We start from the raw sequence: 24,345 nt of genomic DNA, 5'->3' as shown, positions 1-24,345 counted from the left end.
CGCGCGGCGCGGCCGCTTCCGCGTGCCTGTGGCGGCGCGCTGGGGCCCCGCGGCTGCCGCGGGCGATGGCGCTGCCGCCGCTGCCGTCCCTGCCCCTGTCCCTGCCCGCAGCCGCGCTGGTGCTGGCGGTCCTCGCCGCCTTCCTCCTCGTCCTGGTGAGAGCCGCGCACGGCGGGCCCGGGGGTGCTCCGTGGCGGGGGCGGTGCGCGAGGCCCGCCCTGTGCCCGCCCCCCGGTGCGGTGCAGGGGCGCTGCCCGGGGTCCCGGCCCTGCCCGGGGGTCCTGCGGTCCTGCCGCGCCCCGCAGGCGGTAGGGCCGGCCCGGGCTGGGCGGCTGAAGCCGCCAGGGCTGCGCTTGTGCGGGGGGGCTGTGCGGGGAATGTGTTTCGGCAAGGTGTGGGGTACCGTGCCTGGCAAAGGGGAGCAAGACGGAGCATTTGAGCCTTACAGTACCTGTTGGGAAATGTCCTGGTAACGCCTTCGCGTTAACCATTTGGGAAGTAGCTGTGTTTCTGCGTATCCGAAGTGCCCTGCGAGATTAAGAAGGTCGAACCCCTGGAACGCGAAATTCTGCTGCCTGTCCACAGTGCCACGTATGCATCCTGCCCAGGGAGGTGGCGGAGGCACCGTCCCTGTAGGTGTTTAAGGAAAGACTGGACGTGTCACTGGCATTGGTCTAATTGATACGGTGGTGTTGGGGCATCGGTGATCTCAGGGGTCTTTTTCAACCTAAGTTATTCTGTGTGTGGTATCACCAAGTAAAAGTGCTACAGAACCCAAGTTCTACCACTTTTTTTAGCCATGCATAAAGCAATCAGAGCCTTAGTGTTGCAAGCACACATGGCTGGCTGTTCATGAAGCCAATGATGCTGACAGTGGTCAGAGTGGGAGTAACCAAACGGCATGAGAGGGTTTTGGTCCTGTGTGAAATTCCAGAACAGTGACCCACCTCATTACTGAAATATACTTGGTTGCCCCTGGTAGCACATTTAACAGCTTGATAAACTTCTAACAATGCTTGACAACTTTTTTCATTTCTTCTTCATCACAGATTTGTGTAATCGCTCATGTAACTGCCAAAACAATGCCTCATGAAGATGCTGAGTGCAGGAAAGGATCTGCACCAAATATACATGATCCTGCTACAAGAGAACTCTCTGTCGTTGTGCCTTCATACAATGAGGAGAACCGGTGTAAGATTTTTCTAGTTTTGAGGAAAAGAAGAAAATCTATCTGTTGTTACTGTAATAATGCAGAGGTCAGTTGGGTTAGCAGTAGATTCTGGCGGGCCAGATTATATATCAGATTTTGGACACAGTTTCCAGAAAGCAGTCCAAGTACATTGAATTTCAAAATTAAGGCATAGTGTGACTTGATTTCTACTGCTAAAAATAGCATGGGGTACTTTTAAGAATCCTCTTAATTTTAATGAACCCCAGAAGAATGGCTGTTCATTGCCCCTGTACATGCTGCAAGGCAAGAAGTAGTAAAATACTTTTTAAATTTATTTGAGAGCTTCCCACTCTTTAAACAACAATAGCAGCTTCAGACAAGCAGAAAAAGGGATGATCTCACTGGTTTGTGTTCGACTTGGCCATAGATACTGAGTGAAGGCTTTTAGATGTGATAGAAATAATCAAGCTCTAAAGCTGATGTGGCAGTACACAAGCTGATAGCTTGCTTAAATAGATAAAGTCAGTGGTGCTTTGCAGGGTCAGTCATAAAGAATTGTTTTTTTTTTTCCTTTAACGTTGTATAGAGAATTACATACTTCAAAATGAAAAGTTGGTTCCTCAGAATAAAAGTTTTTATCTTGTCTTTTTATCATGTGTGTGATTTTCTTCAGTGTTCTTTCTGCATTCAGAAAGGACAGCACTTAGAGTTGCAGCTGCTAAGCTTGTTTACTGAAGGTAGTGTTGTATGAAAGAGTTGGTTTGCTCAACCTTGCTTTGTGGCTGATTTCAGCTTGCTTGTGTAGGTGCTTTTGGTGTTACAATCTACTAACCTGACCTCCTCCACCTTTTCTCTAGTACCAGTTATGATGGATGAAGCTTTGGATTATCTAGAAAAAAGACAGGTATTTTCTTTTTGCATTCAAAATTCATTATTTTTCTGTGTGTTACGTATAACAAGTCAGTGATCTAGTCACTTTGTTATGTTAGTGTACATTAAAACAGTACTACTTGGCTACTTAGAAATAATGCTTCTGTCTCTTATCAGTTATTTTTAGATCAAGTGCCAGAAAGGATTTTTAAATTAAGTAAAAATTTAATATGCAACTATAGGATGAAACAATCTTAATATGCATGAAATCTGCCCAAGACAGAGCTGAGGATTAACCATGCATTTAACTTTCTAATCTAAGTCCTGGTTTGTTCCAACAAGTTTCTTAAGCATCTGTTCTTCATTAGGATTTGTTCCCTGGGTAAGAAGATCATTGTGAAAGTTTGTGGATTTTGTTTTGTTTAGGTTTTCTTAAAAGGGATGTTTTTCTAAGCTTCCATCTTCTACTGCTAATTGATTTTTCAGTTCTAGATGGTAGCATGACAAGCCAATGTAACGGTACCTGCATCAAATATGGCAAAATTCTATAATTATGCCATCTTAACAAATTACTGCATCACATTAGTATCTGTTGGCAACTGTGAATTTCTGGTATGGAGAAAAGAATAATGATTTTGAAAAACCTACTGCCTACTTAAGAAATTGGATGAAATGCATTATTTCTGCTTTTATTTTCAAGAAACAAGATCCTTCATTCACTTATGAAGTGATAGTGGTTAATGATGGTAGTAAAGATCAAACTGCAAAGGTAAGCAAAAGTATGTCTTCCCAAGCAATCAGAGACATGGAATTTTGTTTGGATTTTTGTATATTTGTGGAATATAACAGTGGTTTATATTTATATTTTGGTACTTGAAGCAGTTGACAGTTGAAGTTCACATATCTGAATTATCTCTGTCATTGCATCATGGATGGCACATATGCACATGAATACACATACAATTCTTCTGCAGATTCTAGTTTTCTTGATTGGCAGCTGTGACAGCCATTTTCCTGCAGCTGAGGTTTTAAGAATTCTAATCCTAACTTCAAGAAATTTCACTTGAAATACTCTACATGTGCATAGTGATGATGTGAATAGGAATTTGAGGAAGCTAAGAAGTCTTTTAAAATATCTCATTCATACTGTGATTGACAGAACAGCTGACACAGTTCTTTCCCACACCCTTCTTGGGATTGTTCATTTAAAAATCCACATACTAGTATTAGTATTTTCTGAAAAAAAAAAAAGTAGTTCTGTATTCTTCTGCTTCAACTTTGATCTCTGTCACTGGCAAGGAAGGCTAGCCAGCTTGTGGGTTTTTTTTCCTACTGTTTGGAAGATGTTTGAGGTAGACACTAAAATGTATATTGCTTTAAGAATTACTGGTATATAATTTTGACTGCTGTGCATTCTTTCTACCATCTCTTTCAACTGAGCATACGATGGCTGCAGGCCTCTGGACTTAAAAGGACTCAAGACAACCTTTAGAAAAAATTAGGAGAAAACTCAAGCTTTATCTTCCCCACAACATGTACCAAAATGTTCAGATCCTTGCAGTGTCAATGGGGTTTTAGATCAATATGAATTTTTCTTCAAAACCACAAACAGCAGCAAGACAAGTGAGAAATAGATGGCTGTCATAGAAAATTGTATTTCTTTTATGAACTATTGGTGTTAATAGAAAAGGTCTGTAATAGTATGATATAAATTAAATTAGGATTGAGTTTTTTGGAGGTGGGAGGATGGGGGTTGAAATTGCTTAGGGAAATAATCCTGTTCTTATTGAACATTACTTCATTTCTTCAGTCTTCTTGTTTTGACTGTGAACTGTTTTTTATTTTCCCAGACTCCAGCGAACACTGGCAATGTGTTTGTGCCGACTGAAGTGGTTATAGCTCTGTGCTATTAATTTATTTTCTTTTGAAGGGTGAGCAAATGTACACTTCTCCCTTGGTTCCTGGTTTTGTTTTATGCTGGCTTTTTGTGTATCTGTCAGGTTGCAAAGGAGTACTGCAAGAAATATGGAAGTGACAAAGTGCGAGTGATATCTTTGGAAAAAAATCGAGGGAAAGGGGGAGCAGTCAGGACGGTAATTAATACTTTCATCTCCTTCTCTGTTTGAACTACCTGTGCCCAAATATGCAGAAGATAGAGCTGTGCTGACTGACATTTTGAATTCAATGCATTAACAAAGGGATTAGGAGAAAACTGAGTACAGATTCTATAAATTAAAGCAAAAATTTTTTTCAAAATAAGTTTATTTTACATCTTGGTAGCAGTGTTGTCTTTCCAGAAAGATCAACAGCAAAGACCTTTTTTTAATACTAGAATTCAAAGTGGAAAAAACTGCTTGAATCTCATATTCATGTTAGTTTTCATGTTAGAATCATGTTAGTTCATGTTAGAATCTCATGTTCATGTTAGAAATAGGCTTGTATTTATAAAAGCCAACAACAAAAAAAAAAATAACCCAAAACTGTTACAGATTAAAGTTAAGCTTTTGTAGACAAAATAGAGCCAAATTGGCAAACTTCAATCTCCAGGTCATGGCTGTGGTTTTTAATATGGTTGATAAACAGAACTCATCCAGCAAAGTTTATGTTTACTGAAGCCCACTGCTATCACCCACACTAGATAGTCAAAACAGCACAATTCATGCTTTCACATAGATATTATGATAAAATGAACATGTTCTAAATGTGAAATAGCTGTTACACATTTAGAAGGAATCGTATTCCTACGATGCACAACACCTTACTTTTCTGAAAAAGGGTGATCTATGGATTTTCAGTGACATGTCTTTATTTGTATTTTCAGCTCTATCTTTAGTATGTCGATTTATTTTTTATGAAAAATGAGTAAATATCAGAAATAGAGAGAACATAGTATTAGAACATATGGAACTGTTGTAAGAGATACAATTTTGAAGTTATTCTAAGAGAAGGAAAACAATTTTCTGTGTGATATACTTTTGCAATGCATCATGGAGAGTAGATGTGTGTACAGGTACTTCTTTGACAGTCCAGATACACACATGCTTGGTTGCAACAGTACTTTTGTCACACCCACTGCTAATTGCTTTCCTGTCTGGAGCCCTTCAAAAATTATGGAATTTTTCTGACCAAGCATGTGGCAAAATAAGCTGAGAAGCCTGTGCATCACAAGTGTTTTGCAGTGATACTGTGACTTGAGACAGTAGTCTTAAATTGATTTTGAGAAATAGCTCTTGAATTTTCATGAAACGCTGTTAGGAAAAACTCGCACTGCATCCTCCTTTCCGTAGCACGCATGACAAAGGAAAGCCATCCAGTGCAGTGGCAGCTGCCAATCACAGCTTCTTCGTGCTCCTCTCTAGAGCTGACTGTAGCACTTGTTGCCTTTTAGATTTAGGTTTTCCTGAGGATTGTTAGCCTTTCATGTTCATGCATTGTCTGTCACTGTGGACACTCAGAGTGTGAAGTCTCTAGATGTTATTACCATATAAATAGGTAAATTATTGTTAGTAGCAGAATATTAATACTCACCTGTTCAATTTCAAATGGTGTTTATTTTTTTATTGACTATTTTCATTGCAGGGTGTCTTTAGTTCTCGAGGGAAAACGATTCTTATGGCTGATGCAGATGGAGCTACAAAATTTGCAGATATTGAAAAAGTAGAAGAAGGTCTAAAGAATCTCCGGCCATGGCCTGTGAGTATAAATTCTCATCCTTTACTGCAATACACATGCATACTTTAATACACAAGATAGACTTTTGTAGTTCTCTTCAAATTTTTTGAGATCCAGTTGAAGATCTAGGTGTAAGTCTGAAGACCTAAGTGTAAGGTTAGAAGCCTCAAGAATGGGCTGTCAGAAGGAGCTTTCACTGAGTTCTTACCTCCTTTGCATCCATTGTGCCTACTCCAAGGCAGTACAGAATGTTCTATTTGCTGTTTATCCTTCCTGCAAATTGTTTGAAGTTGTTCTGTTCTGCATAAATACCATGTGATGCCTACTTAGTTTTCTTTGTGAACTGTTGTGTTTTTTCATTTTATCTGATGTCATCGTATATACCTTTAAGGGTGCATCTTAATTCCGCCCTCTTTTATATAGGTTTTCTTTTCTCAGGGTCCTTAGTTTAATGACAGTATTTGGAAGAACTTTTATTGTAAACAAAAATTCAAGAACCTGTGGAACAAGAACATCTCCCTGCACAGTCATTCTCTTTTGGGAGCTTGACTTGAAAGAACTGAGGTTTATTTTCTGCTTAAATGCAGATGGGTGAGGTGCTTGTAGCTGGTTTCCCAGAGTGCCAGAAGAAGTGTGCAGCCTTCCAGATAGAGCTGCAGGGGCTGTCCCTGTGGAAGGGGTCACAGCCTGTGAGTGCCAGAGCCACAAGTGCAGGACCTAGAGGGCAGCGTGTGACCCTGACACTCTTCCCTACCAGGGCTGCAGCAGCTGCTGGTTCTCCAACATTGGCCTCAAATAGAGTAGATTTGAGAGATTTTCTGTGGGAAGTAGTGTGAGAATAATGTTAAACCTTTTGTTTTGATCATGTTGATTTAATTTGAGATTATATTTTTGGCTGATATCATGGCATTTTATTCGTTTGAAGATACATCAGTGCAACAAGTACTTTATTCTGGTATTGCTTCCATCGAGCAATATTTAAGGAAGATGTACGTTGTAACATTTAGTTCCTAGGAATGCTGCATACTTATCTGTACTGCTAACATTTGCCATGTGCATAAAGTAAACAATGTAAAGCTAAAAAGGACCTGAATAAATTGAGGCAATTTGCATGCACCTTATACAAATTGTAATAAACTTTAGATTGTCTCTTAATTGTAGAAGACTGATTTAGGCTCAAAACCTAGCAGTAGAAGAAATGCAGCTACAGGAAAAAGAAAGTCTGCTGCTTTGAAGTTTTTTTTTTTTTTATTTTATAATTCTCAACACAAGATTCCACCAATTCAAATAATATTAATTTAAGAAATAACTCTTTAATTTATATTCCTGTACAGGAAGGGATGGCTATTTCCTGTGGTTCTAGAGCTCATCTGGAGAAGGACTCAGTAGCAAAGGTTTGTTTCCATTTCCTGTTGTGTACTTATAACCAAATATTTCCATTATTTGTTTCTGCTCTACAGGTTTTGCAATTAGATAATCAATATTTTTAAAAGAATGGAAGCTAAAAATAAGGAAAAGCTTGTCATTCATGTCCTCCATCATATACAAAGGATGTGTTCTAGATTTTAGGCACTTTGAACTCATTTCAGTTAGTGTTCCAATTTATGGATTTCATTTTTATAGTTGAGAATATCTCACAAGCAGAGCTTCTAAACCCTGACAGAATTGATTGCCAGTAACGAGTACTAGGGCTGGAAGGGAAAGCAGCTGATGAGTTCATTACTATTGATTTCCTTCCAGTGCAAGAACTTGGCCTGCAGATCTTGAAACCTGTTTAAAATGAGTTAGGGATAATTAGCAGCCAGCTGTTTGAAGAGTACCTCTATTCATGGGAAAGTGGTTTAAGTCTTCTGTATTACTCATAGTAAAATTTTTGAGTTTTGAACACACAGACAGTACTGTTCTATGTGTGACTCGTGTAATAAACAGTGATGCACAGGCACATGGCTTTATCTTGCATCTGATTTTCTGATGTCTTGGCAGACAGTAATTGACAAAGCACAGGCATGGAACTTGTATTGCAACAGACACATTGCTGGGCTCATTTTTTAGTGTCATTGGATGTGCTCATCATAGTAAATGTTCTCAAAGAGTTCTCTTTGTTCATACTGATGTTTAGTACTTGAAATTATTCTAAAATACATACACAACTACTAAAATAGTTACAGAAGTTCAATAGAAGTTACACTGGTAATGTTCAGCCTCTGGTGATCTGTACTTTTTTATTCTGGTTTATGAGATAGTATTGGAGTGGTTCACTCTTCCTGAGTTCTTGCAAATATTGCTGTGTGTATATTAGCATCCTCAAAGCATCCTCATCCTCAAAAAGAAAAAGAAACCAAAACAAAAAAAAGAACTCAACAAGAAAAAAAAATGTCATTATTATCAGAAACTAGGAATTACTACAGGGAGATTATGTAGCTGATAAGGTGGAGCCCAGAAAAAGTGTTTCATTGCGTGGTCAAGTACTGGATGTAGACAGACTTTTCTCAGTGCATTCATATTTCTTGAAGGTCTTGCTAGATTAAGGAGAAGTACTGGAACAGGACTTTCATCTTTTAATACAAAAGTATTATTTTTTGGGACATGTCCATCCTTTGCTTCCTGCTTCTCCCCATATTTCTGAATTTTTAATAGAGGAATCACAAACTGGTTGGGTAGTACTGATTTGCTTGAAATGTGTAGCCCATTTCATTTCATCACCCAGTTGTCCCTAGACTGGAATAGAAAGACTACCTTTACTATAGTGGGACAAGACTGCTGTGTAGTGCAATAGGTATAAAAAAGTTGCAGAGCAATCTTTTAGATGTTGGGATTTCTCTCTGGACTTATTGGCATCTAAAACAGTAGAATGAAGCTGTGATAAGCAGCTGTATTGAAGTTATTAAGACCAGAATTTCACCCTTATGTTCAATCTCAATACATAAAGAATTCTGGTCTGCCTCCAGAAATGTTAATGTCCTTTAATGAATCTATACTATGACTTGCATAAGTAGTCTTAGGAGTGATAAGTATAACCCAAGAACTCCTCTTTGTGAAGTAAGTGCACAGTTTCACTGTCTGACAATCATGCAGCCTCCTAGCTCTTCCCTTCTGGCCCTGGTGGGAGCCTGGTGTTCTTGGTCACAGAACAAAAAGAGCCAAAGAGGCCACACCAGATCCACCATTAACCTGGGCAGGAGCACTTTTCAAAAGACACAAGCTATGAATTTGGTTTTCCTTAAGCCAAAGGCTATTACATAATAAGCCAAGCATCTTCTCTGTTTTTCAAGTGAGATTCTAAATTGTTGGCTTTAAAGGCATCTCTTATCACCCAGAGATACTTAACATTTGAATCATTGGCTTCTAAAGATTTTATATGATACATGGCTTGCAGTCAGATACAATCACTTAAATTTAGCTTGAGAACATCAGTGAGTTCAGAAGCAATTTTTAGATCACAATTCTAGATGTTTAGGAACTGTCTGGAATAAAAGACTAAGAGGGACCTCTGCAAATCTAGACTCAGCCTCTGGAGTTCTGTATGATTATCGTGTCAGGAACACAAGTGTAACCAAAGAGTAGGTTGGGTACATTTATCAGGAATCTAAAATATATCCATGAAAGCAAAAGAACAAAAGAGATGACTGTAACATTGCTGGAAATACAAAATGAAATATCTTACACAGCAGCCTTTACTTTAGACCTGGTTTTCACTTGGTCCATTATATACTTCCAAAGAGTCATGCAGAAGATACTATGGCTGTTCCACTAATTATTTGAAATCCAGGTGCAGGTTCTTGCTTTATTTAATAAGGCGTAATCCAGAGTGAAAAACTGCTCTGAACTGGGGAGAGGAGAAAAAGGAACTTGGATTTCTCCTATCCTAAACTATACACATGACTGGCAAGTCTTTCCATAGATCAAAATATTTCCCTTTCAGCGAAAATTTTGTTTGTACTGTAACAATTGGTAAGTTCTGTTTTCATTCCAGTGCAAAAATACAGCCAGTTTATGAACTTTGAAAGCTATCACGAAATAGGGTTGCTGTCCTGTAAGACAGCTCTCTTCAAGCACTTCACTCATCACTCAAATAAAACCACTTAACTTCTTGCCTTTTGTCCACAGCGCTCTTACTTTCGAACTCTCCTCATGTATGGGTTCCACTTCCTGGTGTGGTTTCTCTGTGTCAAAGAGATCCGGGACACACAGTGTGGATTTAAACTTCTAACCAGAGAAGCTGCCTTGCAGACTTTCTCAAACCTTCACATAGAACGCTGGTAAATTGTTCCTTTTTTTGTTGGTGTTGTTTTTTTTAATAATTGAACATGGATTTGGAAAAGTAATTTTAGTGCTGCAGCTATGATGAAATATGTGATGTCTTTGTATACATCCCAGCTGCTCAGTTTAGTCAATTACAGTATTGCCTGCATGGCAGCTTTGATTTCTTGTTACATTAAAGTATCCTGGTAACTGCTAGAAATTCTATGTTCTTATTAAGATACATTGTAGGAAAGTAGTTGCATATTTAATTTTATTCTCTTTTCTCAAAAGATGTATGTAATCCTAGGTAGGATATTTTGGTTTTGCCTTGTCATAAGAAATGATAATTGATTAAGAAAGAGGAGAGGGCAAAAAAGAGGAAAAAGTCCTCAAACAACTGAAAATCCCAATAACTCTTCTTTCTTCACCTCCAGAAGAAATTTCAAACAAACAGTTTTTCATGGTGCTGTAATTCACTCCCAGTTTCTGAGTCTTCTCTCCTTTTACAGATACAAGCCATGCAAGCAGAGTAAGAAATGGAGAGAAGCTGTTGTTATGATAAGGAAAGTTAAGAGTTATTAATCATACTCAAAACTCCTATCAGTGTTACTTTTTATACATTACTATTCAGTAATGCTTAACCAAAATGTTTTATGAAAAATCAGTATCTGATAAGGTGTTTGTAATTGCTGAGGACTCTAAAGTGAAAACAAATGCTTATTCTTTACTTACTTTCTTGCTAGTGTATTTTATGTGAGGAACATTGACAGATATCTTTAATTTAAGACGACTGAAAATTGTGTGATCTTTAAATTACTTTAGAGCTCCTTTAGCTGTAATTTAGCTACAACAGTTACCTTATGTGAATGATACTGCCATGACTACTATTATGGGACTGAAACACCTCTTTAATATTAAAAATACTAGAAAACAGACCAGATTTTTCTTCTTGTTGTGATGAATTTGATTTATAGATGCTTACATTTAGGAAATCTTGAAACTGAAGCATACAAGGGAAAATACAATTTTATCATTATGGCAATAAGGATCACATAACACTTCTTAAAGAGAGACCAAGATATTTCCTAGAATATTGTTTTAATCTAACCCTACATTTTAGAAGGCATTTGAAAATTAATAGATTCTACAAACTGTTTATGTATTCAATACTTACATCCTAAACTGGCTTTTTTTGGTGAGTGTTCTCATTGTCTTTTTTGTTTAACTACCCTTTGGCTGTATATATATGAGTATAAACGAAACATTCTTGAAATTTACTTTCTAAATAGCAAAGTTTTGACATTAGTTTGAAATGAAAGCAACCTTGTGAACAGAGAGCATATGCTTTGTGTTTTAGATTCTGAATTTGATTACACAGCTAATCTGTTTTTCAGAAATGGATGGAGCAGATTTTTTAATCTAAAACTTAAAAGAAAATTAAAAGAGATATTATAAAAACATAACAGAGACAGCTGGAATTACTTCAGGCTATAAAAGAAGATTTAGTTCTGCATCTATAGTCTTGACCTGAAAAATCTAACTGTTCGTGTTAAATTTTGATGCACAGGAGAAATACTGGAAAATTAAATGGTCTCACTGGCTGAGTTTTACTGTCCTAAATTTGATAATTTATTTCTTCTGACAACAAAAAAAAAAGATATATTTTCTTCCTGCCAGAAAATGTCTATCCTTGGAAGAACTAGACATAGCAATGACAGTCCTACCTTTATGGTGAACAGAGGGGAAATTCAAAATGTAGTTCTAATCCTGGTTTGATTGGCATATTTTTGTGAAGTGGCAAATTATGATAGCATTGTACAAGTCAGCAGATCAATGAAGAGACCAAATTGTTGCTATTACTTTTATCTATAAAAATTGCCTTGTGCACTGAACAAGACATGCTGTTGCACATTTAAAACTGAGAAAGATCAATGTAAAAAAATGTTTGTTTCTCCAGTTTGTCACTAATCTCTAAATATGAGTTGCTATATAAAAGTTACAGAAAAATAAGCATTCATGTTGCTGCAGAGATTTTTTTCCCACTTTTGTGCCATTGTAGACCAACACAAGCAGTGGAATGAATTGGTTTTTTCCTGGTTTTGTGCATGGCAAGTAAAATTGTTTATGAGCATCTAGTCAACGCAAAAATATTTTTCTGGTTTAACTCTGTCTGTTTTGTCTTTTAAAAAGTCCTGCTCTTGGCTGACGTGTGGACTTTCAAAAGGCCAAGTTCAGCTAGGGCAGTTCTGGCATTCTAGCCTACTTGGCATCCTATTTGGTTTCATTGTTAGACCTCTTTGACCATTCGCTGTTTTCTTTGCCTGTAAGAGTTTCTTGGAAAAACATATCTTGGATGTACAAAAATTGTACATTGTACATTTTGCACATCATACAAAATGTACTCGTAAATTCCAGTTAAAACATTATAGCTGAAGGCCTGATTTTGTTTTGTGAAACACATAGTATTGGACCAGAAAGAGTCCTCATGCAATTTTAAAATGCAGAATAATTTTTAAGGATAGATATTTTATAAGCTCAAGCATCTTAAGGATTCAGTTTAAAAAGACTGAATTGAATTAAACACCTACCAGCTTGGTTTTCAAATGAATTTTAGCCAGAATTGTCTTAAATTGTAATTTAACCAAAACACAACCACATGGAGAATTTTTTCTTTACTTTACAATACATGTTTGTGGTAATTAGCACATCATGGAGCCACTATTAGAAATAGATGGGGAAATCATTCATACCATAGATTTTTGGTTACAGTACTCTGGGTACTTAGATTGGAACCTGAATTCTTTCAGGCTGGAGCCACGTTTGGGTGTTCTGAGCTGTGTGCCCCCCTCCCAAGAGGCTGCAGAATGAAGTACATGGTGTGAATTATATCTTGCTGTTTCTGAGAGCGGTTCTGTCACAGGTTAACTGCTCACAAATGGCTTTGTGGCAAATCACATGAATTGCACTTACAGCTCATCCACTGGTGTGGCTTTGATCTCCTCTAGGGTAGGCTCCATTTAACACACTCAAGTTTAATCCTGGCTGTGGAAGCTTCTGTGTGGTTCTCCTGTACCATCTGGATCTGGTGGTCTGCAGTATGGCTGTACTGCTGTCAGTGTATTGAGCACACTGCAGTCTGTATTCCCTGACTAACCATTCTGGCATACTGAGAGGTGGTGGGGAAAAGAGATGAAAATAGATAACCCAGTGGTATTCTACTGAAGTCATTCTCCTTTCAGTTTTGAATAGTTTTTTTGGGTTTTTTTTTTTTTTTTTTTCATTTCAGGATATGTTCACTGTTACCCAAATGGCAACCACATGTAACAATATTAGTGTTCATCATGATTAATTCCTGTGCTTTTAATCTCTTAGTTTGAGCCCTGTAGTTCACAGAACTATTTAATGTTCTTGATGTATGTGCTGACATTCTAGTAATCAGTTGTCCACAGGAATTACTGCATATAACTATTAGTTCACTAGGCTAATAGTTTGTGTAATACTTTTAGAGCAGCTCATGCAGTCTAATTCATCAGACAATTATTTTGCATCTCTTAAGATTTTGAGTCATTTAAGTAAGTATTACAAAATTAGATTTAGTCTTAATACACATGATTAATAAACATTCAAAGGTGAATACATTGGGTTTTTGGCTTAAAAATGTAAAATGTCAGCAAAAAACTAAATACTACCTCTTCAGTAGAAGAATGGTGTGATTAATAAAATAATATTCAACCCTCACGTAAAGACAGCAGTGAAATGACAGGGCTGCTTGGAGCAGATTTAGTTCACTGAGGTAAAAAAATAATTTATTCTTGTAACTTTTTTGGTGACAATGAGAAGGCATGTGTCCTAATCAAAATCAGATTTACAATGCAGCTCTAAATTCCCTGTACACAATAGCTGTAGCCTCTGTAGATAACATCTGTCTGTGCTGCCTTTGCTTGTTTTAATGCTGTCCTGTGTGGAATCAGTGGCTCTCCTGTCGCGTACACGGAGAGCGCAAGTCCAGGTCTGTGCGTGTGTGCCTGTGATTCCACCAGCAAGCCAGCCTGCTGTGGGCTGTGCTTAAGTGGGAACCTACCTGTGTGTGTCAGACCTACATGCACATTTCACAGTGGACTGCTGCTGTTGCATTTATTAATAGCTTTACAGAAATGCACTGCTTAAAAGGAGAAGGTGGCTTGAAGTAGAAGGAAATAACATCTGAACTTGGCAAGCAACCTGCTAAAGTCTTCTGCCTGTTCTTAATCACTTTGTCCCTTTCCATCTTTTCTCTAGTGTTAAAGACATGAATTTATGCAACTCTTTAAGCATAAATTAATAATTTTCTGGTTTTCTTATTGCATACATTCCCTCCAGTGTAAAATATTTTCTTTAATTTCAAAAGAAAATTGTCTTAGACTTAGCAATGAGAATTAAAGGCAAATTACTAGAATCTTCACAATTGTGATTTGTGTTCAACCCTGTCAATAGTAGCTACTGGCAGTTTCATATGCTGATTTCTAAACGAGCATTAAAAGCTGCCAAACTACTTATTGCATATAAAAAGTCCAGTGTTTCAGAGCCAGAAGGCCTACTTGAGAATGCATTTACAGGAATGAAACACACAGACAATTTTCTGTGCAGAGACCTGAGAAGATTAAAGTGCATTCTGGACAAACTGAAAAGGAAAGCACCTGACAGAGCAGAATCACTGCCCCAATTCATTTTGCCATACAACCTGCAAAAATCTGAGCCAACAAAAAAGACAAGTCTCTCAGGAGGGTTCTTGAGCATTAAGTGGTCACTAAACTGTTGTTTGGATTCTGTTGTGCACGGTAAAATAAATAATACCTCACTTCTATGCTGCCACCTTGAGTTCCTTGACGAGAAAGTAAAAGGAGTGCCCATCAGATCAGCATAAAGCCACAGCAGGTAGATGTCCTCCTTGATAAAACTACTAGAGATGTGGAGTGACCCTGTACATTTGACTGCTTGGTCTTCATGGTCTTCAAAAATGTTTAAATTGTGTTTGTAACAGAAGGAAAAGCAAGTAGTGGGCTGAACACAGAGTGATCTATACCTTCAAATACAGATTTCAGAGAAGTATTGTTATTGTTGACTGTATTTTGGCTGTGTGCTGAGATGTTTAGTCAGGAAAATTAATATCCCATCCCTGTGTATCTGACCCATAGAGCATTGGTATCAACTACATAACTATACAGTCATTTAATTAACATTTGCACTGTCTTTCATCTGGGAGTATGTTGATTATATTTGGTATTTCATGTTCTTCTTCAGGGCATTTGACGTGGAACTTCTTTATATAGCCCAGCACTTGAAAATACCTATAGCAGAAGTTGCTGTCAACTGGACTGAAATAGAAGGTAGGGAGAGAGTTCATGTTCTTACAAGATTCCTGACATATCAATCCAGAATAGCTGATCCAAGGTTATTGTCCTATTTACCTGATTTTGATAGCACACAGCTTTCCTTCAAATTTACAAATACAAATTCTGAATTTCATGTCCTTGCCAGCCTACTGCCATGGCTTGGTACAGAAAGAGTAGGTGAAGGGGTAGCATGGCAGAGAAACTGTGCAGTCCCACTGGAGACAAAAGTAAGGAATTACAGTGCTAGGACAAAACACTACTTTGGCATGTCTTCTTGCTGTAATGTGTTAATAAATTAATGCAGTTGTAAACCACTGTGCAGGGAGTCTGACCATCATCACTTACTGATTCAATTCCATTTCACTGTATCTTGCCTTCCAAAATTGTCAGCTATTAAGGGTTCCTCTAGAGCACCATCTCTTCTTAAGATGTGATATTGTTTCAGACCTGTAAGGAGGTCTCTGCCACTGAGTTATTGGAAGTATAGCTCCATGCGTATTTCTTCAGTGCAGAACCAGCTTAAGAGGTACTGCTTGCTTAAGCTCACTTCCCCTACATCAAATGCAGTTCCTCTATTTTTTTGTCCTTTTCATGGTTTTTATCTTTTTTTAATCTCCTCAGTACAACTTCCAGACAACAGAAATTATAATGAACTTAAGTAGTAATTATGAAACGTGCAAGTACAGAATATCCTGAGCCAGCTTTACTAGAAATGTTTCCTTTCAGTGCAGTTCCATGTGTTCATTGCACCTAACACAAATATTAGCAGAGATGGTAGAAGGCGTGGTTTTGTAGTGTGGGTTCCTTGCCTTGCCTGATGATTGGCACCTTCATATTATTGTTGTAAGACAAGCTGGTGGTCCTCTTCTCCAAAGCTGCTAGATAAATCATTTGCTTAGTCCTTGATGTTCAGGTTCCTATTTACTTGAACAAAGCCTTGTCAGGGAGAGCACTGCGCATCTTGTCATGTACATGGAATTACTGTGCTGCTTGCAAACTAGAGTGTCCCACCTATGGTATAATGTAATACTATAAAGCAATTGCTTTCAAAATATATATATTTTTATTAACGTTGAGGTCTAGGTTGTGGGGCTGAGTGTGCTGAGAATGCAGAGGTTCAGGACTGCTTAAATGTTAGTCTTGCTGGTGCTCATTTTTTTCCTAACAATGTCATTCTGATTTTCTTCTTCATTAATCACAGGTTCTAAGTTAGTTCCCTTTTGGAGCTGGCTGCAGATGGGCAGGGATCTTCTTTTTATACGACTGCGATATATGACTGGTGCCTGGAAGCTTGAAGCAAAAAAATGTAATTAGGTTATTTACATTTTCCAAATATATTATTATGCTTAATGGAACACAAGAACAGTTTCAATCAAGTGAAGTGGTGGTGAAAGCTGAGGTAATTCTTCATTGCTCCTCTGTATGTTTCATTTTGCAGCATGTATGTGTTTTATAAGATTGTCAGCAGAGAATTTCTACATTTTGAAAAAAGAAAGCATTTCCAAAAACGTTTTCTTATGTGGTAATCAGGTTTTTATTTTATTAAATAGTAGCTTTAACATTTCTTATAAATTCATTCAAATGAATATATCTGCTTTTGTCTCATCATCCATCTGGAATCTCCTTATACATATTAAAAAGAGGCACTCTGTTCGACATTGTGCAATGTTCTGTTGTGAATGACCACAGCCATTTGTTTCTCTTATATCTGGAAATGTTAGGACATATTGCAACTTGGAATTACCATTCATGGTTCATGCTGATGCATGTTGAGATTCAGTGTTATGGGAAACATTAATGGATTTTACTGAGTTATAACAGTAATGTTCATAAAGTTGTTCTCAGGACTTCCAGTAGTCCCTTGACATTCCAAATGTTTTTGTCTGAAGCTGAAATAGTTTTCCTGAGATTGAACTGCAGATCTTTTCAAGACCGTAGAAGGTCTGAGAGAAAGCACATTTAATTTTAAAATGTCTTTTATAAACGTGTTTTGCTTATACAGACACAGTAGTGCATGCTCAAGGCTAGGAGTCCTGGACATCTAGAGATCTGTAGTGAAAAGGGTACGGAAAGCTCAGAGCATGCAAAAGTGAGACCCAGTGTACACTACTGGGGACCTGTGCATTAGTAATGCCAGTCTGATGTTGTCATGCTTCAAATGAGATCAGAGACAGAGGGAGGATCTTGACTCTTTCATACTAATATTACATTGCATTACAGTACAGTAACAGTTTCATTTGTACTTTCAAAGTAGCTGTGAATTGCCAACAAACTAAGCCAATCTGTCTTTCTGAAACTTGTAAAATTTGAAAAGCTTTAAAGAATGAACAGTGTATGGTTGTACTTTCACATGTGAATTCATTGGTGATTTTTCTTACTCTTTCTGTAATACTGATTTGAGTTTTGCTTCTGTTAGAGTTACCTCAGTTTTCTATAAAGTGCTGGAATAAATTCTCAAAAAATATATTCAGTTTGACTTCACAGGCTTTATTCTCTTACTTTGTCCAGATACATGTCTGTCACCTCTGCAGAATCAATCAAGACATTGTCATTTCTAGAATAAAATACCAGCTCCTCCTCCTTGCTACAGTGTGGATTCACAGAATCAGAGAATATTCTGAGTTGGAAGGGACCTATAATGGTTGCTTCTTTAGGTGCAGCCTGATGTATTCCCTTTCAGTGGAGCTAAGAGCTGAACTGGAATAAAAAAGGAGCTAACTGGGATGGAAGGAGAATGGGAAGAAATAGAAAAGGAGAATGATCTGGGGCTGAGGTTGAAAGCCATAGTGAAATGGAAGATTTACTTTAGCTGAGAAAGATGGTTGGCTTGGCCTTCTGTCACTCATGCAGCAGTCAGAAGTCTTCTGGGTAGCATACTCATCTCCTAGGCAGTTATTTGCAGATTAGGAAATACAAGACACACAGGCAGTACCAAGAGACCAGGTCTCACCACACACATGCTCTAAAAAAGCATATTTTAGACTTACACTTGCATTTAGATTTTTGCTCTGTTCTCCTGTGTGTTCTTTCAGGCCCAGCACACCTCAATTGTTGCACAGCAGTCCCAGAATCAGGGAAAGATTCTCCTGGGTTCCATTTCAGAAGCAGATGTACTGGTTTAATGGCACAGAGCCATAAAGAGGAGTATTCCTGCTCCCTCTCTACATCTGTTGTGGGGTTGCTTAGAGTCTCCCTCAAGCCAGTTCAGCTCACCAGAATGGCAGGATGCCATCTTCTACATGTCTTTTTTTTTTTTTTCCCTTTCTTCTGAGATAGTTTTCTACCATTTCAGTGATCTAAAATGACTCCCTGCATGGTCTAGCAGGCAGAGGGTGCAGTAGCAAAAGGAGAGCTTCCCCCTTTGGTAGCTGTGAACTTACCACAAGTTTGTAGACTGACTTGTCACCTGGAGGCTAGTACACTGTCCAAGGGCAGGAAAAGTAATTAAAAATCCACCTTTTTAAAGCCTGTACAAGACCTGAGGTCTTGTTGCCCTCTCAAAATGAGACCTTGAATTACTGAGCTCCATCAAAAAGATTTTACTCTGGCTGTTGACGTGTTCAGAGACCCCACTTGGTTTTACAAAGTGATAAAACATGAAATGGGAGGTTTGAGTAAAATGTTTCAGTCATTCCTAGTGGGAAAAAAGGTGATCGATTCATATTTGATGCAGGCCTGCTTAAATGCAGAGACTATGTAGAGAACTAAGTGCCTCAGATGTAAAAAAGAACCTCCCTGATCACCAAGGCTGTCATTCAAACCAGTGCTCTGCCTAACTTGTCCTCATGCTTTTCTGTAGAGTTGCAGAGATACATTTATTTGTATTCCAGTGGAGTCTTAACTTTTACTATTTCTTCCTAGCCTTGAATTTGCAGGGATGACCTGTAGGAGGTGAAAGTCTTCCATATTACTCACTGTCTTGATCCAGCTCTCCAAAGACTCAAAGTATTCTCACAGACTGTGAAAAGAAAATAAAAACAAATAGAGAAAATCTACATGGCAATTCTACAAGATTCTTACCAACATCAATGGCTGTGTAGGCAGTGCTTTTATAAATATAGATTTCAATTTAAAAAAAAATTATATCTCTGCATAAAAACTTTACTTTTCTGCACCACTTTACTAATACTTCACAAGAGATTTTTTTCAAAAGGTGACAATATTAAAGAGTCCTCTTTGAAAAACACATTAAAAAAAAAGTTACTAGAGAATGTTCAGTAGTTTACAAAAGTTTTCTTTACTGTTACTATTTTTTATCACAACCCAAAGCACTAGCCACGCAATATCCCTTGATACACACTTAGCTTTTATCCTTACAAGCTATTTTTTTTTAACTCAGGTTTTAAATATCAATTGGAAAAACAGTAAATATTTTCTTTTTACTCTCAAGCATGGCTGTGAATGTGCAATATGTTTTCTGTGACAGCTCAAAGTTCACTGCTGAGAAGTATAAGCAGATAAATATAGAAGATGGCACCAGTTTGTTCTGCAGAATTGTGTTCAGTAATACATCAATTTGCAATTCTCAAAGCTTCTGTGCAGACCCTTCCACCACCACCAATGTCCAGGTTAGGTTTTCACCATGGGAAATAAAATTATAGCAATATGTGTAAGTACAGCTTGTATTTCCAAGCTATGGAACAATACCAGCCAGTATTTAACTTGAATTCTCTGCTAATGTTTAAGGCTCTGGAGACTTATCCATAATTATTTATGTACCTATTGTCCAAGTGTTCCTTGAGTTCACAGTCATAATGCTAACTGCAAACTAAAAATAGTCAAAACGAAGAGACAGACAAAGACAGAAGGCTACAATGAAGTTTCTGTATCTTAGTGTTTATTACTTAAAATAACATCTAACCTTATTTATGATCCATGTGTGTTTCTTAGGGATGAAGTGGCATGTCTGTAATAGCTCAAGGGGCATGAATTAAAGTAGTATTCCAGTACTGCTGGAGGCTGCACCCTGCCAGCTGGACCATAAGTTATCTACCTCTTTGGGATAGATATTCAGAGGTTAAGAATGGGATGGTACCAAGTCGTGCCTATTGCTTTATCCAACAGCACATAAGGGAGTCTTAAGCACACAAGCCCAAGGGGTCATTGAGGCTCAGGGGAGAAGCTACAGACAAACCTTTGTTTCTTACTGGGAAAGGAATTATATTTTCATATGACCGAGCATTAGTAATAGTTGTGAGATCATAGCTGAGAGGGGTGCGCTAGAATATGATTTCATTTAAGAGATCCATCAGAAAAGAAAGGGCTAACTAGCCTCCATTTCCCTCAGTTTTTTAATCTACTTAACTTTTCGGTCATGGATCTGTCTGTTCAACTGCCCTGGATGCACAATTAGATATTTCCCTGGTGTAAAAAAGGAGCAAACAAAACCTTTCCAGTCCCACTTACTGGGCTTAGTCTTCCAAGTACAAGAACACTCTTGGGTGTTCAAGAAACAGCTGCAAACCAAGCAAACAGTCTTCCAAAATGGCTTAGCCACAGGTGATCCTTCTTACCTACATGACCTTAACTCCCCCTCAAGTATATCCCTTTGCATTAGTCAGGCTCTGCCTTCCTTAGTTCTTCATGCTCTGCTCTCAAGATCACTTTCCTCCATTGGATTTTTATCAATTTGTTTTAGCAGAATGAACTTCAATATCTAGACTGAATCCAAGCCTTTGTTGCTGGCACATTCTATGCAATATTCTTGAAGAATGAGGTGACATAAACTCTGGCATTCCCATCTGGTTTTTGCCATGTTTTGGTGTTTCATCTGGGGTTATTCTGGAGCTGTGTAAAGATCCCATTACAAAACAAAGAGAAATATTGAGTGTCAGCTTTTGAACTGGAGATCAGAAGAGTTACTTGAACCACAGGATGATGAAGAATCATGGAGTTCTGCAAACAGTTTTGGTAAATTCACTTTGCCTTTTCTCTGGAAAGCAGCCTTCCACATGTGGGACTAATCCTTATCTTCCTATCTTTGTAGAGTAGAGAAAGGTTCAGTTAATTATGTCAAGGACAGGCTTCACCCTGTAGCCACACTACACCCTTAGTTGCACAGGCTGTCATAAACTACCCACTGCATACTCTCAATCATCTGCTGTCAAACTAGGAAAAAGGTCAAAACCACAAGGAATTTGTAACTCTTTTGGGCTGTCTTGGTCTGCCATTTAAGGTCTCAACAACAGAACTTCTGATATCTTCCATATCTTGCTGCCAAAAAACCAAAACCATATCCGTGGCCATCTTCAAGTTTTTAAGCCAAGTCATACATTTTGGAAGTAGTAATCAACTGCGTCAGCTCTCCCTTTGGTTATTTTACAAGTCTGGCTAGGTTCTGCCCCGGTAAAGGCTTTGTGATAATGAAAGATGAAACACAGATGAAGTTAGAACAACCTTTACTGGTTTTCAATCAAACAGTAAAATTCTGGTCTCACAAAAATGTTTTCTGATGTTATGTTTAATTTTACCATTCCTGACAATTTATTTTCTCAATAAAATCCTTCATAAGAACAGGAACAGAATGAAAAATAACCCATTTTCTGCAGGAGTAACTGTAAGGGGACTACAAAAAGGACAAATACAAAAATTATTCTCATAAAGGAGACAGCAAGCAATTTCATTCAAGTATTTGCTAGAATATATTAGATTTAAGCAACTTCTGCATGCACTACTCATGTTTTCATGTATTGCCTCAATTTCCATTATACCTCTGAAATTCTTGCATCCACACTCATATCTGCATATAGTAATCCCATGGCAGAAGAAATCTGGACTTTTTCAGTTCACTTATCAAACTAATTAATTACTGAAAAAGTCTGTTTACCAAAATGAATAAATAGAGCTAGACAACTTAATAGAGCCATTCATCTTTAAGTATTAAACAAAGAATAAGGAATGCTGTGATTTGTCAGATCCTACAGAAATACTGCAGAGTGGAGATGTTACTCACCATTTTGTCTACATGTGTAATGTTTGTCTTTCACATTCTTGCCAGTTCCTTCCTAAGCCTCATGAGAACCAGGGAAGAGCTAACTTTATATCCTGGATGTTCCCTTTGCCAGAAAATAGAAGAGGATCATGACAAAGTCCCAAATGCAGGGTCACCACTCAAGTACCCCTGTACAATCATTCAGAGGCGAGAGAATGGGGTTTTATCTTACACTGAGAAGACTGAAGATAGGAAAAGTCAGTGTAAGGCCCACTCCATTCCCTGAAACCATGGATGCTCTGCCTCCAATACTGAAAGGTTTTGGAGAAAATAGTGAGGGAAGAGTAATCTTCCTTGTGCGCCCTTGCCCATCACAAAGGAATTTCAGGAGTGCCTTGAACAGACCTGCATGGTTACAAGAATCTAATTTCACATGTAATGATTTCTCTGGGTTGTAAAATAATGAAGCATTCTTTCTATTCCTGGCTACTCCTTATTTACTCAAGATTATAGAGTAAATCAGCCTAGCCCTAATCTGGAAGATGGGCATGATAATTTAATTACCCTCAAAAAACCTCTGCTGAATTTTCCAGTGGTATGACAAAAGATTGTAATGTGTCGGAATAGAAGCTCCTCACTATGTACAGCAAACATTCGCAGGGAATATGAAGTCATTTTGTCAGCTACCTGGGACCCCAATTACCCTGCCTGCAGGCTGCGCTAAAAATCCTGGGGTTTTGGCTCCTCTCCTCCTGAGATGTTCTCTATCACTGCAAGCATATTAGGCTTATAGTTCTGTAGGTGTGCAGTCAACAGCAGGCAATTACACTCCTCACTTTAAAGAAGCTTTATTATGCACTGTGATTACTTTGGAGAGAATACTGTCTTTTCTACTAAGTGCAAATCTAATGGATAATATCAATGCACAAGTTTGAGCAATGTGCAAGAGCTTTTATTTTTCCATCAAGCAAGATGTTTGGGGAAAAAATTTACAGAATGGTCATTCATAAAGCCACTGCTGCATTCAGTCTGATATTTAAGAGTTAGGAAAATTCAGCAGGAGTGTAGACTGATCTTCTCAGCTGTGCCTAGATAATAATTTACAAAGACCTTAAAAGTTTCTTAGGAAATTCCTAGCTCTACAAAAGGTTTGTTCTTTCCATGTTGCTGCTGCAGATTTGTCAACATTTCCCCCCCAATTTAATCTGCGTTTATATTCACTCAGAGTTGAATCCCATACTAAAAGGGACTGTGTCCTGTAGCGATTAGTACTTCAGTCTCAAAGAAGAGGACAGATGAAAGTATGCAATGCTCCTAAGATGGCTGTTGTCTTTGTAGTTAGTATCACTGTAAAGAACTTAAAAATAAATTGATTCAGGTTTCACAGGTCTTTGTTTAACACAGCAAAAAAAACTTACAGGAAACACTCACTGGATGTAAAGTCAGTGGCAAACATTATCTTTCATATCTGAGAGATAATATAATTAAAACAAACAAAAAAAAGATGTGGTTGTAATTTTGCTAGGATGCAAACCTGACATCAAAATGCTATGTGGCCAACACACCATTTGGTGTTTGATAAGCACCACCAAGTCTGAGGGAACAGATCTTCAAGAAGAAGCAGCGTTTGCAGCATGAAAGTAGTTTTACACAAGGAACTCCCCAAATTGCTGGTGTGGAGCCACAACACAGCAGTGCTACCAGTATTTTGCTTTCCATTGTGAGGCATTATACATGCACACTGTATTTTAAATATAGCTGTCATTTAGTAGATTGATTACATTAGTGCAAGGTTTCTCAAGTTTTTTGATGCCACGGCTTTCTCAACAGCAGGGAACAGCCACTCTTACAGATCTACTACATTTTTGCCAGAAAATAAAAAGCTAATGACTTGAAATATGAATGCCACGGTAAGGCCCATGATTAATAGCCACTGAGTAATAAAATCACTGCTGACAAAATATGTCAAATGACAAGTTTAAATCTTTTCCAATGAAAAGTTTAAATATCCTCTTGGGAAAGGAGTCCTCTGTCTTGTTTCCACTACTGCAGAGGCATTTTTTATTCAATTGCTTCTTGTGCAAGTG

At 38.0% G+C, this 24,345-nt stretch overlaps 1 protein-coding gene across 4 annotated transcripts; it reads left to right on the top strand.

Annotated features, from left to right (window-relative positions):
- The first annotated feature begins 23 nt into the window (after positions 1-23).
- On the top strand, positions 24-17,793 carry ALG5 (ALG5 dolichyl-phosphate beta-glucosyltransferase). 4 transcript variants are annotated; one of them, XM_053935627.1, is made up of 10 exons: positions 24-155; positions 1,050-1,191; positions 2,029-2,075; positions 2,742-2,810; positions 4,042-4,134; positions 5,621-5,734; positions 7,048-7,107; positions 9,821-9,972; positions 15,236-15,321; positions 16,529-17,793. In XM_053935627.1, exons 1-10 carry the CDS (start codon positions 66-68, stop codon positions 16,639-16,641), a joined length of 966 nt encoding a protein of 321 aa, XP_053791602.1. In that variant the 5' UTR covers positions 24-65; the 3' UTR covers positions 16,642-17,793. The 4 variants fall into 4 exon arrangements, with proteins under 4 accessions (XP_053791602.1, XP_053791603.1, XP_053791604.1 ...); XM_053935628.1 differs by lacking the exon at positions 24-155 and adding an exon at positions 349-632; XM_053935629.1 differs by lacking the exon at positions 24-155 and adding an exon at positions 351-591.
- The last annotated feature ends 6,552 nt before the right edge of the window (positions 17,794-24,345 follow it).

This window comes from Vidua chalybeata, chromosome 2 (genome assembly GCF_026979565.1).
Source record: "Vidua chalybeata isolate OUT-0048 chromosome 2, bVidCha1 merged haplotype, whole genome shotgun sequence".
Classification (NCBI taxonomy): Eukaryota; Metazoa; Chordata; class Aves; order Passeriformes; family Viduidae; genus Vidua; species Vidua chalybeata.
Note: the sequence above shows the minus strand (reverse complement) of the source record. Positions and strands in the feature narration are given on the sequence as shown.

Bases quoted from the DNA above. Each gene is read 5' to 3' on its own strand.
- ALG5 (XM_053935627.1), top strand. From the start codon at position 66: ATGGCGCTGCCGCCGCTGCCGTCCCTGCCCCTGTCCCTGCCCGCAGCC. The intron at 156-1,049 runs GTGAGAGCCGCG...TCTTCATCACAG, and splicing joins CCGCCTTCCTCCTCGTCCTG to ATTTGTGTAATCGCTCATGT. The intron at 4,135-5,620 runs GTAATTAATACT...TTTTCATTGCAG, and splicing joins AAGGGGGAGCAGTCAGGACG to GGTGTCTTTAGTTCTCGAGG.